The 16245-nt window shown below is 39.7% G+C and overlaps 1 protein-coding gene across 2 annotated transcripts in view; it reads right to left on the bottom strand.

Moving 5' to 3' along the window:
* grm8a (glutamate receptor, metabotropic 8a) overlaps nt 1–16245 on the bottom strand; it is a 71984-nt gene that overhangs the window by 9833 nt on the left and 45906 nt on the right. For both annotated transcript variants that reach the window (XM_030769236.1, XM_030769228.1), the window contains exons 5-7: nt 13204–13404; nt 5317–5456; nt 2804–3739 (exon numbers count right to left, since the gene is read on the bottom strand). In XM_030769236.1, coding sequence (XP_030625096.1) covers nt 2804–3739; nt 5317–5456; nt 13204–13404 — 1277 coding nt within the window. The remainder of the gene's footprint in view (nt 1–2803; nt 3740–5316; nt 5457–13203; nt 13405–16245) is intronic.

Here is a 16245-nt window from a genome sequence, read left to right as displayed (position 1 = left end):
GAAAGTTGAAAAACATGGAGCAAAATATTCAGTTTGACAGTCAGGTGAATGTCAGTCTTGTCAGTGCATGGAAACGTTTGTCAAAAAATGTCTTGTTGAGTCACAGTCACTGAAGTGTAAGGGCAGATACATAGCCACATGAGATGAGGGTACATACTGCAGCCATGTGCGTGTAGCATTTTTTGTTCTTCATCTCATATCTCACTCTGAATGAAACATACATCAGGACATCCACTCCACCCTAGTCCTAAATCCTGTCACACAATGTGTATGAGCAATTTTTGAGCCTGAAGTATCTTACATCATTTCCTTCATCAAGCACCTTTCAGAGAGCTGTTTTCAATGCCTGAATCCACTGTTATGATTATGGCAGTTTTATGTGATGTGTCCCCACAGAAGTCATTTGAGGAGGGCTCCCAAGGCCTGGGATGATCTTTTGATTTATGTCAGATGGTCTGAACATTTGTCAACTTAGTTGGGCGGAAATTGAATTTAATCACATTTGGACGAACTTGTGAGAAGCACAAGCTTAAACATACAGAGCTGTGAAATCCTTTTGACTAGACATGACCTCAGAGAGTGCAAAGCAATTTGATTAGGCCAGATATATACATGTGGAATAACTATCTGAAGTGGTCACCTTTTGTTATATTGATCTCCTGAGATGACATTCCCAGCCTGGCCCATGTTCAACCAATTCCTTATTGACCCATTAAGATTCTGAAGTTTTCTGCAGATTGGAAATGTCAGTGTACCTCTGGGGAAAGACACACTTCCACCATATGATATCAGCTCTAACATCTACATCCTTATGCTTCAGATGGAAAGGCAATGACAGCAGCAGTGAGAATCCAATCAGTTTGATTTAGTTTGTGTTGACAAGAATGGCCTTTTGATTATCGGAAACATCTGGTGCAGTGATTGGTATGGCAAGTATATTCAGTGCCTAAAAGCTTCTTCGATAATGCTGAAACATGTTGGAGGCCATACTAGCAAGACTAAATTAACCCCTCATGATATTACCCCTCACAATACAACAGGAATCTTTGATTACCAGCCAGTTACAAAATGCTTCCATGCCTGGTTTGTTTGTCAAGCATCCAATTGTTCTGCTCATTTGTAATTTATGTCATGTTCTCTCATATATTCAAATATAACAATGAGGTTGTGCATAGAAATCAAATGCATTACTTGATCCCTTTGATAGAAGGGTTATTTTTTCTAGTGATAAGTTTTTTCGTTTTTGTTTTTTTTTTTTTATTACATAAAATGATTCATGCCGTCATTTTCTCATTACATGCAGCGATGACTAAAAACAAAGCTGTGATGTTTGTGGGGGTCACTAATCGCTCCTGGCTTTGTAAATACACTAAGAGAGAGTGAATGTCTCTCTCAGAGGAGAGAAATTGTTTTAAGAGTAATTGGGATGTGCATGAGTGTCTCTCTTAGTGCTAAGTGCAGTCAGTCAAAAGAACACAGTCAAAAGGAGTATCCTGATGTAGCAGTGTTGGTAATCCCTCTTTACAAAGAAGCAAGGGAACAAACACTGCAAAAGTTAAAATGATCTCTTCAAGATCTCTTCATCTGCAGCATCAGTCACTCATCACTCCCAGTTAGACACTTCACACATGTGATCATTTCATCTGATACAGTCACACTAGATAGCTTGCATTCGCTCTAAAGGCACCTACAGACTGTGAGATTTCAGCAATCTTATAAGTTTATTGCAAGCCACACTATGCAACATGGATATAATAAACTTTGGTATGACATCAAGTTTGATATATGTAGACTGTGCGATGATAACACCTACTGAATCGTAGGCAACAACGCAAGTCAATACACAAGAATAAAACGTCATCAGCATTAGTAGATGTAGCATTAGTAGTTAGTTGATTAGTACACGTAGGTTGTAGCAGTCACATTGTGAGATGGTCATCCTAAATTTCTGACACTGTCAGAATTTTGTCCCAGGCTATTTTTGGTCGCAAGACTGTGACAACAACCATCCTTGAATCTCTCTCACAGTGTGACATAGGAACAGTGTTTTGGAGCAGCGACCAAAGATATCGCCACGTTTTGTCATCTTTCGTCTGGGACAGCCCAAAATCGCACAGTGTATACCCACCTTAAAACCCACTAGATATTCTCTAATCGCAAAATCAAAAGTTCAGCCCTTTCAGATCAATCATTCCACTGACCCTGACACATCTGCTAGTTGTCGACAACACACTTTCTGACAACATCAGTCAATATTATAGGGTTTGAAGGAAAAATCAACACATTCACATTAGCCTTTCTGCTGTTTGGATTACCTGGCTGCATTCCCCTGTTGCACAGGATCATGGGTTAACCGGCAGGTGTGACTACACCTCTCCCAACACCAGTGACATCTTCATCAACAATATAAGCAATACAATATGTGCAACATTGGAGCCAGTGCAGATCTGGGCTCAGTTTCACTACACAAGGGAACCTTTCTCCTCTAACATCCCTCTTTATTTGCACTGATCTCCTTTGATGGGTTGATGGTCAGGAGCTTTTAGCAGAGTGGATGCTTTCATCATCTGGTCCTTAATGAGATCAGTGCTCAAGAAGTAGAGGGACGGATACTATTGTAGCTATTCAGAATGGAGCCCAGTCCCTCTGGTCTCCACATTCACAGAGAAACCATACAGTTTTCTGTGTCTCATTATGAAAATAACCCTTATGAAAAGCGGTGACCTAGTAAAGAATACATCTGTACACAACAAACAAATTTGTTGAAACTTTTCATTGACAGTGTTGATAGAGTCTGACTTACCCTCTCTGCAGACTGGGCTGTGCCAAAGAAGATTGGTATAAAGGCTAACCAAATAATGCAGGTTGTATACATAGTAAATCCAATGGGCTTGGCCTCGTTGAAGGTTTCTGGAACACCCCTGGTCTTGATTGCGTAAACAGTGCATGTGACCATCAGCAGGATGCTGTAGCCTAGCGAACAGATGAGGGAAAGGTCTGAGATGTCACACTTGAGCACACCGCGTGCATTCTCGGGGTCTTGTGTTCGCTGTTCCCCATAATCCACCACTGTATGTGGAGGGTCAACAGCAAACCACACAAACACACCCACCAACTGCACTGAGATGAGGCTGAAAGTGATGACCAACTGCGAGGCTGGACTGATGAACCGTGGAGCGGTCACTGACTTCTTGCCTTGCTCGAAGATCCGGTGTATGCGATTGGTCTTGGTGAGCAGCGCAGCATAGCTAAAACACATGCCCAAACCCAGGAATATTCGGCGGAAGGAACAGACAGCCACATCAGGTGTGGCAATCATCAGGAAGGTAATAGCATAACATAAAAAAATGCCTGTCAGGAGCACATAGCTCATTTCACGGCCAGAGGCACGAACAATTGGTGTGTCATTGTAGCGTACAAAAGTGACAATGACAAAGGTGGTTGCAAGGATCCCTAGCATGGAAATGAAAACAGGCACCATTGCCCAGGGTGAATGCCACTCTAGTTTGATGATGGGAATGGGCTGGCAGCCAGTACGGTTAGCATCGGGGCGCTGTTCGTAGGGACACAGTTCGCAGCTGAATTCACTGGCCTGGTAGTGGTAGCCCTCACAGCGTTCACAGTGCCAGCAGCAGGGCACGCCCTTTACAATCTTCTTCCTTTCACCGGTTCTACAGGGCACACTGCACACTGAGACAGGCAACGTAGGATCACCAGTCCTCCAGCGCATAGCATCCATCTGCACAAAACCCACAGAGAAAAGGAAGAAAAAAACAAAACATTTTAAAAACCACAAGAAAACCAGCCCAAAAGAAGGAGACCTTTGGCATAGGCCCATCATCCAGTCAGAGAGCTTTGGTAGAGCAATACTGAGAAACATAACCATTGTAGACATAACCATTGTAACAGCTTTCAGCTCTAAATAGAATTAAAATTTCCCTCCCCTACTGTACTAAAAGTAAAGTGCAGAACATTACACAACATGACAATCTGAATCCACTTTCCTAGAAGAAGCTCTCCTAGACCTAACTTCAGTGAAACAAATAAAGAAAGTATGGCAAATATAGGCCAGTTTGAAATATGTGCTATGTGAGGAAACTCCATTAAAAAGTCTCATCATCACAGTTTAAGTAAGATATCTGCATTTTCACTGTCCTTATAAATATTCAGAATATTAGAGACAGCACATTTGGAAATGCAATGTAACTATAGCAGTGTAGCTGTAATGTCAAATCTAATGGATGCTTCAGTAGTTTTATTGCTTTCTCCGTGGTCTGCTGAAGAGTGATGGCCTGTATGAATTATTAAACCAGAACAAAAAAAATAGAATGAGATGGAATTAAATTGAGCTTATTTAGCCTAAGAAAACTTCCGAAAGAATAATGTCATTTGACTCATTACATAAAACAATACCAGGAAATAAATGCATGACCAAATCTGGGAGTAATCCTGGATATAATGTTCTGTATTTCCATAAAACCTGCAGCTGAAAACAATCTGCAATCTGCAATTAGGCTGTACTTAGCATGGTATTTATGCTTCAGAACTACACTTAATGAGAATCAACAATAGGGATATTTTCACGGTTCTGTGGAACAATTGTAATGTCATAATTGCTGCCCTCTTAAATTACACAGTATTCACACATTTTCAGCCCAGAGCTAATAATTCAAATACTGTTACATTTGTGGAGAGCAAAATTGATCTAGATACTTTTTGGGGGGGGGGGGGTTAGATGCTGTAGTGGATTGTGTTTCTTTGTCAGTCTCCACCTTCATTGTCACTGCTCAGGAAAAATGCATGAATTTCAAAATATCTCTGAACAGAGCACTACTACACCTTGTCTCTTTAAATGCTGTGAGTTTTGACTGGAAATTTCATTCATTTCTGTATTCATTTGTTGTCATTTTTCAGTCAGGCATAAGACATTAGGCTTCTATTAGCCCTGTCATCTTTCATCCTGTCAGTGAATGAATGTGCTCTAATGTGCTGAGGGATGTACAGAGGGGGAATTGACTCTCAGAAACTTCAACATTAAACATTTATGTATGAACTCCAGAGGGGGGAAACTACATAAATTAAATAAAATATGTAAAACAACAACAACAACAACAACAACAATACTAATGATTTTATTTTTAATTATAAACATGAAACCAGCATGTTTTTGTATAGGCCTTATACAGGCCTGTACAATAACGGGCCTCCAATGACAATTGATATGATTAAAAATCTCATCATCATAATATGGATTAACTATAGATTAACTAACTAGGGAGCTGTCTCGATACACTTCAAGGTCATACATCCTCTTACATTTATGTGTAGCTTGTTTGTCCACTGCCCAATGACCTTATACTCGGCTGTTGACTTATTGGTGATCTGGTACTGAAAGATGTCATACCGTCCTGGGGCATCCCCATTCTCATTGAAGACAACTGGAGTTCCCGCACTGCCTGTAAAACAGGAAAGATAAAACGACAATAGTAAGTAAAATCAAATCGCATTCAGATTCTGTTAGGTGTATTAGCTATTGATGTATTCAGCTCAGAGAGAGATTTAATAACTCCTCATTATTTCCCCACCTCCATGATCTATATTATCAGTCTCTGGTTCATTTGAGTTTGAGTAGGCAGTGATTATGACATGCAGATGAAAGGAGACAGCTACTTTTGCTGTTTAGCAGTGGGAGCACAGAGCTTGGTAAGTACATTCAGATCTTCTCCTCTCATCTTGGTTGGCTCAGGTGGTACTGGTATAAATAATGCATTCAGCAGTGACAAAACCTTGGCATCAGTTTCTCTCTCTCTCTCTCTCTCTCTCCACCTCTCTCGATGGAGATTCATGTTGGAGTATAAGAGTGCTCACCAGCTATAATGCTAAGACATATTTTAGTACTTTGGTCAGCATCCACTGGACAAAAGACATTGTGAATTCCATTATTCTATGGAAAAAAATATTTTATGGAATATATTGACCTTTTATGAAAAGGTAAACTCATGTTTACATTGTGTAAACATGCTCATAAAGCATCCTACATACGAGTAAATCAAAACCATAAAGCCCCCTCTGTGTGCGGGTCACATATACTTTCTCAGTGATTATCCCCCCCACCCCACAACCACCCCACCATCCAGTTCAGACTCTGCTTCAGTTCAGGTTATAAAACAAATCAGCACAGAAAGGCTTGGTAATGTTATAGAATATCTCCCTCTCTGTTACAATGGTGTTGATACATCACCACAACTGCCCTGGAACAATGACCCTTATGACATCTGAGAGCATTTGTGGGGAAAAAAATACAAAATCAAATAACTTGGTTTGCAGGTTATTGGATAAAGAAATATGGGGAAATGGAAGAGTAAAAATTAAAAAATTTGGAAGTGAAACAGTAAAAAAAAATTGTTTGGAGAACCTCCAGCCAGAATAACTTATTCACAGACCATTACACACAGGCACTTGCCCTTGCATATATATATATATATATATATATATATATATATATATATATATATATATTGACAAGAGATTTCGCATTATTTCACTTCAGCTGGTGTGACCTTGACTGAGTGGAGAGCAGCATCTCTTACCACAAAGAGCACTTTTGACTGCAGAGAAATAACCAGCAGTGTTCAGGGTGGGAATATTGGTATTGGCACGTGCCTAGTGGAGTCAGGCAAGAAATTGGGTAGGTTAGAAAATATAATACCCTTGAACTGACTCTACACCTACGGCAATAAATAGAGAAGGTCTATGAGGGACATATAGGAATTAAGGAATTATACTTAATAACCTATAGAATCTCCATTTTCATTCAAATAGATTCAAATACACCCCAGCCCCGTGCTGTTATTACTTCCTTGAAAATATTAGGTTTTACCCTCCTGTCTTTATGCTCATCACTCTAAATCATGCCATTCAAAAGATACAATATTCCACCAGCAGAGCGAAAGATAACCTAGGCCAACCTGAGGAAAACACTGTATAGTTTAAATCATTACTACAGGTCACGACGGAGGTCCCCACATGAGGTCTAGAACAATACATTGATCTGAATAACGCTGGTAGCTGGATAGAGTTACAGGTTCCTCCTGGTGTCAGACAGCACTTTGAGTGGCAGGGTGGGTTGCGGCTATGTTTTGCGGGCAGATCCCAGGGATGCTGTGGTAACTTATACCCCATGCACAACAGCAGAATGACAGACTAGAGGAAATGAGTAGTGCAGCGACTGCCAACATCCTCCTCCCCAGAGACAGCCAGCCACATCAGTGGTTCTGAATGTGTCACTAACGGCAAAGAAAATGCTGTGTGTCAACAGTGTGGTATTTTGATAGATGGATAGAGAGACAACAGCCACTGCAAATAAATAAAACATTAGTCTTTCAGCTGCCATTTCAGAGATGGTTATGCATCAACACTGCTAATGAGAATGAAGCTATCACACTGGGAAAAAAATAAGACTTAAAAAAAAAAAAAAAGAACTTACCGCTGAAAAATACCCCTCCATACTTAAATGTCTCTGCTCTGGCTACAAAACGCTGACCTTATATTGCAATTATATTAACCATTTCTGATGTTTGTTTTTTTTTTTTTGGGGGGGGGGGGGGGGGCTTCCATAGACTTGGATGATTTTTAAATGCTTGGTTAAGTTATTACCAAACTGACAAGAATGTCTTACATGGTTTATCAAAGTTTATATGTGTAGAATATACTGTAGGAATACAAACCATGACTTCCCATTATGACAAAAAATATAAGTGCTTTAAATAAATCTTAAATCATTCAGAGCGTAGAGAATACCATCTGATGTTTCTGTTTCTGTGAGCAACGCTGTGGTTTTGGTTGCTTATTAGTTGTGCTCTACTGCCTCTACAATGCCTGTGTAAGTGTGTGTGTGTGTCTGTGTGTGTGTGTGTGTGTGTGTCTGTGTGTCTGTGTGTCTGTGTGCATGTGCATGAATGTGTATCCATTTACAATACATGGATCTTTCCCTACAACCTCAAGACTTTCATTTAGAGTCAGCTAAGGCACAAAAATACAGTGTAGCAAGCAATGGAGACAAGGCTTTTGGGGACCATAAAACAAGAGAAATCTTGTTCAACAGCTAAAACCCTGCTGTATTCCTGTTAGTAAATACATTCCCATCAAGAATACTTCTATTTCTTTTGATTTTCTTTTGTTGTATACAAATGTACACGTATGGTTGTATGCCAGTCTCCTTTAGGGGAGGTTTATGTTTGGACGTAGAGAGAGAGAGAGAGAGAGAGAGAGAGAGAGAGAGAGAGAGGATGAAATAGAAAAAAGAGAAAGCAAAAAAGAAAGAAAGAGAGAAATAAATGAAAAAAGAGAATTTTGAAGCTAGGATAGGCTGGATAAGACAATAGCTTATGCACATGTGGTAAGAACACAGCAGCCATCATGTGCACCATCTCTGTTCTTTTATTTAAGAAGACATCAGACCAGAGAGATGTCACATCTCTCACGGAACAAAGGAAAGTTGGTAAATTCCAGCTTTATTGTACTGCAGCGACATTTGAATGCTGTTTGCATTCGTTTGACTGGTACACATCAGCAGTCTATGTGTTGAATGTATCTGTATCTTATGCCCCACACACAAGCAGGACCACATTTGCACACAAAAAGATGTTTCGATACAAAACAAATATTATCAACAACAACAATCAACAACAATTTAATCACAGCCTTAAACTTTTTATTTTCTTTATGTTTTCTCTCATTTCTTATACAAGCCTTGGCACGGTTGCATTCTGTAGCATATGTCTGGGTATGCTCAGCTGCCCGGAAGTGCAGTTGGGCTGGCATCTACTCTATGAAAGCAGCTGGCATGGTGCTCAGTTCTGGTTCCCTGACTCTAAATCACCCACGTATTTGCCATGGTCACTTTCACACATACATAGATACATGCACAAGCAGTTAGACATGCACACACACACACACACACACACACACATTTGTGCTGATATCCTAGTGGGGACTTCCCATTGACTCCCATTATCCTTTAACTAATGAATACTAATCTATCCCTAACCCTAACCCTAACCTTTACCAAAGAAATGTTTTGAAAATTTTTGTTTTATCAGTAACAACAATATAGTTTAGAAAAACATTATTCTCCTAGTGAGGACCAGCATTTGGAAAGATACAAAGATATCCGGAAAGATACCAATACATGGCGCACACACACAAACACACATGCACACACACACACACACGTGCGTGCGCGCGCACACACACACACACACCATGTCTCATTAAGGTCTAAGAGAAGTATAAACGAGAAATGCCCAGACGCATTTCTCCAGCGCAGAGAAGCGTCCTCCCTTGACTCCTCATACCATAATCGGCATGGTCAGGCCTCATCAGAGCCCACTTAGTTCCTGTTCATTAGTGGAGGACCATTTTCTGTCAGTATTTTTCAGAGCAGCAGGAGAGGTAGTTTGGTGATGACTTGTAATGACTCTTCTGTCCAGGCCTCTGTATTTTTCACCGCACTGGGAAATGCAGTGGACTGATGAATTGTAATGAGAGACTCTTTGCATAACTGTGTAGCCTCATTGATGAGTCCAGCTTTAGAGAGGTTTCAGTGCTTCAGTTACAGAGTTGCTGACAAAGCTATGAGCCTCAGTTGAGCACAGAGGAGTCACTGGCTATGGCTGGTCAAAGAGCGAGAAATAGCCAAGATCCTACGTAATAACCGTCAGTATCAAAGAATGAAATGGCCATTGCCCATTTTGCAGTTCTGCACATGCCACCTTAGTCCTGCTCTGGGACAGTTTCTGTTCTGAGGAGCAGAAAAACCTCTGTTCTCTAAGTGTGTGAACAACTGTTTCTGAACGTGCGTGTGTACATATGTCCCTTAGGACTGAATAAAGAGGAAGGTGCTTAATGGGGATTTGAACGACCTGGCTTCTGAAAGACATCTGACACAAACACAAAGAACTTAATGGCAGAAATTAAACAAACAAACGGATCAAAACTAATTTTCTATCTGGAGTCTTTTTCGAGACTCTAAAGATCATTTTCTTTGGTCTCCTTTCACATGCCAGAGTGAAGGCATTTTAAAAGCAAAGGGCCTTGAAAATCTCGCCAGCGATAAAAGAAATGGTGTGTTGAACTATTCTTTCAATCACTTTACAGTGCATTAGGTCAGGATGTGGTCAGCAGTAATGGCACCCAAAACCATTCCAGTGTGACAACCATACTGAAAACCACTGGTGCATGCTTAATGTCAATCTCCAAGGACACTTTTTCACACCAAATTACAACGCACACACAGGCACACACACACAGGAGCTGCTTTCCAGAAGGAATGCGCCAGAATTTACTGTCATTTTTCAGTCTGTTTTTCATTTAGCCTGGTTTCTATTATCAATGTTTACAAACAGTTGCCAATGATATAAAAAGGTAGTGTGTGGTACAGAGGGCATGCTATGATTTCTGCACTGGGGATCTCAAAACACAGAACAAAATGAACTGTTCAACGGTTACTGCTGAAAGCTAACATGGTTTGCTGTCGAAGTTTCCCTGACTGAACACGTGCTACATTTTTGTAAAGTCTGTTCATTAAAAAGTGACAGTGCCCATGGCATGTCTGTGATCTTATCCATTGAAAAGCATCTCTTGAAGTCCTGTTATTTAGCCTGACTCATAGCTGACTTCGTTTTCTGTTTGGTAGGGGGAAAAAAATCTCAAAATGCCACGAGAGAAACAGAAATGGTAAATAGTTGGAGTTGTGTAGTGATGTGATGCTATGTGTCATAGAACAGAATTGCCCCCTGGAATTTGCTTGACAGAAAATACAATAAGGCCACAGCGAAAGCCTAAAGATATATATTAAGGTATCTCAAGATGTTTGAAATTCAGGAGATGACATATGGTGATAAGTGGAAGTAATTCAAGACTTCAACAAAGTTCCCTTCCAATCAGTGGTTGTTGTGAATGTGTCGATCAATGTGTAGTATAACTGACATTATATAAAAAAACATAATATGTATTGCTATGCAGTTTTCTAAAAAAAGTAGTTCTTTTGTGATGCAGATCAATGATATTTATGTAAAAACTTATTCATAGTCTATAATATTAAGGATACCTCTGAAGTACATAGAAAACATCAGTGGCATAGCTTGGACAAAAATCCATGTAAATCCATACAAAATCCACCACCTCTTCAAAGAACCTTCTGCTGTCTATTAATTCTCTCTCTCTCTCATTATGAAGAGTCCACTGTATTTTGGAAAGGTTAAAGTTCCCTCCTCTGAGCCTGGACTGGCAGCATGAGCTCCATCAGTGGAAGTTTTCCTGTCTCTCCTCCTCTCTCTGAGTAACCAGACTGACTTGAGCATCTGCAGTCAAGGCATGGAGTCATTCTCATGCTACTGAGAAAGGTCATTCTGCCATGTGCGGGCAATTGCTGAGAGAGGTGAAATCGTTAAAACATGCTGTTTGCCTGCCTGTGTTTTCCCCAGCCACTCTTGGAGGAGGAAGCACCTTGAAGCTTTTTCCATCAAAACAAAAGGCAGTATATTGATTTTTTTCAAGCAAAGTTCATATGCATGAGGTTTTGACTCCTTGGCTAGCCCGGTCCTCTTTAAGCTGTGTTTGATTAGTATAGATCCCTCCTCAGTCCTCATTGTTGGTAAGGGAAGAGGAAGATCCAGGCCTAATTTATCCCTATTGAACATTAGTGCGCTGATCACAAACAACAACAGAGGGAAATAAAAATGGTGCTCTCATTCTGCAAACACCAAACTTCATAAGTGAGACTCAAGCTCATCGTTCTGCCCAAAAAAAATAAAAAATAGAAATACCTGTAAACATACAGACACACTCAAGAAAACAAAGAAAATTCAAGTTGAGAACCAACTTTGCTTAACTTGTTTCACTGAGATGAATTTTAGTGAATCAGATGAAAAGTAAAAGAGATGGATTATGTGTCAATATAAAAACATAAGGCCTGTGTTTTTGAACAAGCACAGCCCTTGACAGAACTGAATACCATCCAAAGCTATGTATAACACACACTCACATTTTATATCAGCTTTTCTTGTGCTTTCAATAAAACATACATTCAAAAAACTCTAAGTGTGTAAATCTTAGACATGTGTGTTTTTTCTACATACTACTTAAATATTTGCATAAGTATTTGCATTTGCATCATTATGGAAAATTAAGCATACGGACGAACAAGACATCAAGAAGGCTATCTATGCTATGTAACACTCAGAAGTGTACTTATTTTTTCAAAAGATGGTCATTGAGTGTACACATATACACAAAGACTTACTAACATATATGAACACAGATACACACATGCATTACAGGGGAGTGGTATAAGGATATGTGTGCTCTTTACATGAAACCTTTCACTCTTGCTGAGGAATCTGAGATACTGAGCTGAGGACATGAAAAACTGAATTAATGAGCTTTTAACGAACCCACTTACACCCCTTCTTCTATGTGCAGGCAAAACTTAATCACTCATTGGCAATTATGCAAATGACACAACTCAAAGCCAAACACCGCTGGATGATGAAAAATGGGGGAAGCGAAGCAGAAACAAACAAAACACTGTCAAGAAAGCAAAGAAAAGATGAATATTTAAATGAAAAATCTGATATAATTTTAAAGAGCACACAAATGTTTTGGGTTTTCTTTAACAGGATCTGAGGAAATGTGAGAGAAACAGTCATGTAAGCATAAGTCTTATAAAAACAAATTCTGCTCAGTACCTGATTCTACAACAGTCTCATAACTCTCTCATAAAGCTCCTAAAATAAAATACACACTGTCTACTGTTAGAGTACTATTGGTGTGTGTTGTGATGTGTGGTTACAACGAAATATGGTATCCTGGCACTGAGCTCAGCTTGTGTTATTTCGTTTCCACTCTAATTTATCAACAACAATTTACAAAGCATTGTGCATGGGGAACTGTGAGGAATGCGTGGATAGAAAGAGTAAGGTGGGGGGAAAATGGTACAAGTGTAACAGTGCGGATTGATGGACAGATGGATATGTGAATGGAGAGCTATAATGGTTGGTTGAATGGTAGGATGGTTGGTTCATACATAAATGGGTGGAAGAAACATTTAAATCTCTATAAGGAGGTCATTGGCTACAGTCAGTGAAAGGTGAACAGGTGGTAATCTGCTGGACTAATAGTCATGAAGAATTTGTTACTCACCATTGAAGTTGACTGCACGAATGTATGAAAGCAGCTCCTTGCCATTGATGTTACTCATGCGGGGGCAGAGGCCTGGGTAGCCAAAGCACAGGTCTCGGTGCATGCGGTGTAGAGCATGTGCCATGGCGTAAACTGCATCCATCACAAACTGCACTTTCCCCTCCTGCTCATAACTGGAGTCCCGACCCACCTTTTCCAACCCTAAACAAAACGAAAGTGAAACAACAACTTTTCACCTCACATGATCCTGTTATCTCTCCAGTTCTGAGATAGTATGTATCTTTAGGCTCTCATTTCACTAATTCTAGTCCTCTAGACAAGAGTGTACTCACAGAGTTATGCGCTACTTTCTCCCAGCAATGAAAATAAGCTCAACAAGCTTTCACATACACCCAGTCATTATCTTAATTGACTTAATAAACAGATGAGCAGATGAAAGCAAAAGGGCTTTGATGTATAAATACAGCTTTACTTAACAACTCTAGAAACTGTTATATTATGGGAGAAAAAAAAAGGAAAACTTAAAAAGTTTTCTGACTTCTGTGAAACTTCAATAATACAATGGAAGAATAAAACATGACTTCTTTTATTATTCTATCAAAATTGTAATCTAGACAGAAATCCTACATTATTTCTCCTGACTTCATCACCATGCAATAGAAGGGTTTTTTTTCTTTTTGAAAAGTGAGAGACACAAGTATTGACTGTACACTGCTTTTGTTTTGCTCAACCCTCAAGGCAACAAAAGCTAAGTAAAAATGTGCCAGGCAAGGTGAATTAACACAACCTGCTATTACTCAATCAATACACCTGTCTGTGTGGAATTAATAAACTCCTGTAAATGGAATTCAATTCAGTTTTATAATGACTCTTCACAACGCCGGAGTGACACATCTGCTTGTCAAAAGACAGACTGATTACTCAGGTGTCCATAGATGAACAGGAACTGGAGAAGCATCAGGGCAGAGGTCAGAGTCTAAACATTACAAACACGGGCAACAGCAGTATGATATATGGCATCGAGCACTATAATACTGTCTCCAAACTCAGACAGGACTAGCTGTTTCTCTCAACTACAACTGGTGTCTGACCAACACAGTGCAAAAATACAGCCTCTACATTAACCTAGTCAGTGTGTACAGTTTATTTAACCTGTAAGTACTAAATTGTGGAGTGTTTTCTTACATTGAAACTTCTCGTGTGTTCACAACAGTGTCTACTGTTTACTGACAGTTTATCAGAAAACCATGATCCTATAGGACAGCTTTACTGCCTGGCTTTAGAAGATCAATCCAGCCATTTAGAGGGTTATTCATCAGAAAGAAAACCAGGTTGTTTTCCATAAAATCTGTGAAAAAACTGAAATCTGTGAAAAATTTTGTGAAAAACTGACTTTGCTATACTTATTTTGGTTTTTGTGTCCGAGTTAGAGGTTGCCATCAGTATTTGAGGAGCCAGAATTAAAATGCTACAAAAATTGGTTGAACATTCCTTCTGGACTATTCTGTTTCAGAAGCCATGTCACTGATAGTTATTTTGAGAGAGAGTTTTTCCATTTTTGTTGGAGAACACAGCACTGTTTCTGTTCCAGGCAGAAGTCGTTTCTCGCTTTTACTACTGCAGCACACTCCTGGCTGGTCTCCCTCCACGTTCAATCTGTCCACTCCCGAGGGTTCAAAATGAAGCAGCTCGCTTAGGTTTTAACCTGCCAAAATGTTTGTCCCTTGTTGCCCTCTCCAGCAGGACGCTGGTCTTCAAAGTGGCAAAAGAAACAGCACCTGTCTACATCCAATTTGCCATCAAATCAAATGTCCCAGAGCACCCGTTCAGATCTGCTGCAAGACGTCTAGCGGTACCAACTGACGGTAGGTTAAGGTTTCAATCTCAAATCTTTTTGCACTTAGCCCCAAAATGATGTAACGAGTTGGCCTCGCTCCATCAGATGCTAAGGCAAACTGAACACAATAAACAAAAAGGCTGAAGAATCACCTCTTTCACCTCTGTCTGGCCTCATAATCCCTGACCTCACTTCATCTGAGCCTGGCTGTTCAATAATGATAGTCCTTTAATAACACTAAATAGGTATTATTATAACTCTGCACTTGCTGAAAAAAAAGAAAAAATCTCAGTAATTCACTAAAGCCTTCCACAGTCCATGGAGTGGTGTTTGGCACGAGTTTTGTGTGCTGGGGCGAGTTGATTTAAGCCTGTTCTCTATGCTCTTTTGGAAGTCGCTTTGGACAAAAGCGCCTGCCAAATGACCACAGACACAAGCATCATCTGTTTTATTCCTGTCTTGTTTTATTTATACTGGTGATTCCTGAATAGGTTTTTTTTTTTTTTTTGCTGATTTTCATGTGTCTCTTTTCCGCATCAGCTCCCACTGGTATGATATGGTGCCTGTATGGAGATGTGTGCCCAGATGGGAGTTATAGCAGAAATTACACATAAGTGTTCGATTTTATTTAATCTTCTTTCAATAAGTCAAGTGGTTAACTGTCAGTTTCGTTGATACTTTTTCTGAAAGCCTCTTTTTGTATGCTATCATTAGCGTTAGTTAAGCGACTGTATTGCTCTCTGTGGTTGTTAGTTTAGGATAACTCGCATACATCACATACAGCTAAAGCGTTATTTGTTTCAATTTTGAAATGATACCTTGGTTGTTGTTAGTAGCCTTGAGGACTAATGTCGTCGGAGTATGCTGACCTAAAAAACGTTCAAATTTAAAGTTAAAAGAAAACCCATTTGCCTGGAACGCTTGCCTCAGTTTGCCGAATTTGAAAGCGCCTATTCGCTACCACAGTGATGGGCTGGTCATCCAAAGCGGTAATCTTTTTGGCCTTGTCACTGTCTCGAGAAAATTTCTCTCTCCATTTAAATGCATATCCTCCAATGTGTGTTGCTTTGGAGCAGCCTTTGCCTGAGTTACCTGAGTGAATTCCCTGTATTCTGTTGAGTGTTTATATATATATATATATATATATATATAATTTATTTCAGAATGTAAATAATGATAAATGATAATTATTGGTCAACTTAAAT

The sequence above is a fragment of the Chanos chanos genome, chromosome 1 (assembly GCF_902362185.1).
Source record: "Chanos chanos chromosome 1, fChaCha1.1, whole genome shotgun sequence".
Taxonomy (NCBI): domain Eukaryota; kingdom Metazoa; phylum Chordata; class Actinopteri; order Gonorynchiformes; family Chanidae; genus Chanos; species Chanos chanos.
This window is presented reverse-complemented; position numbering and strand designations above follow the sequence as displayed.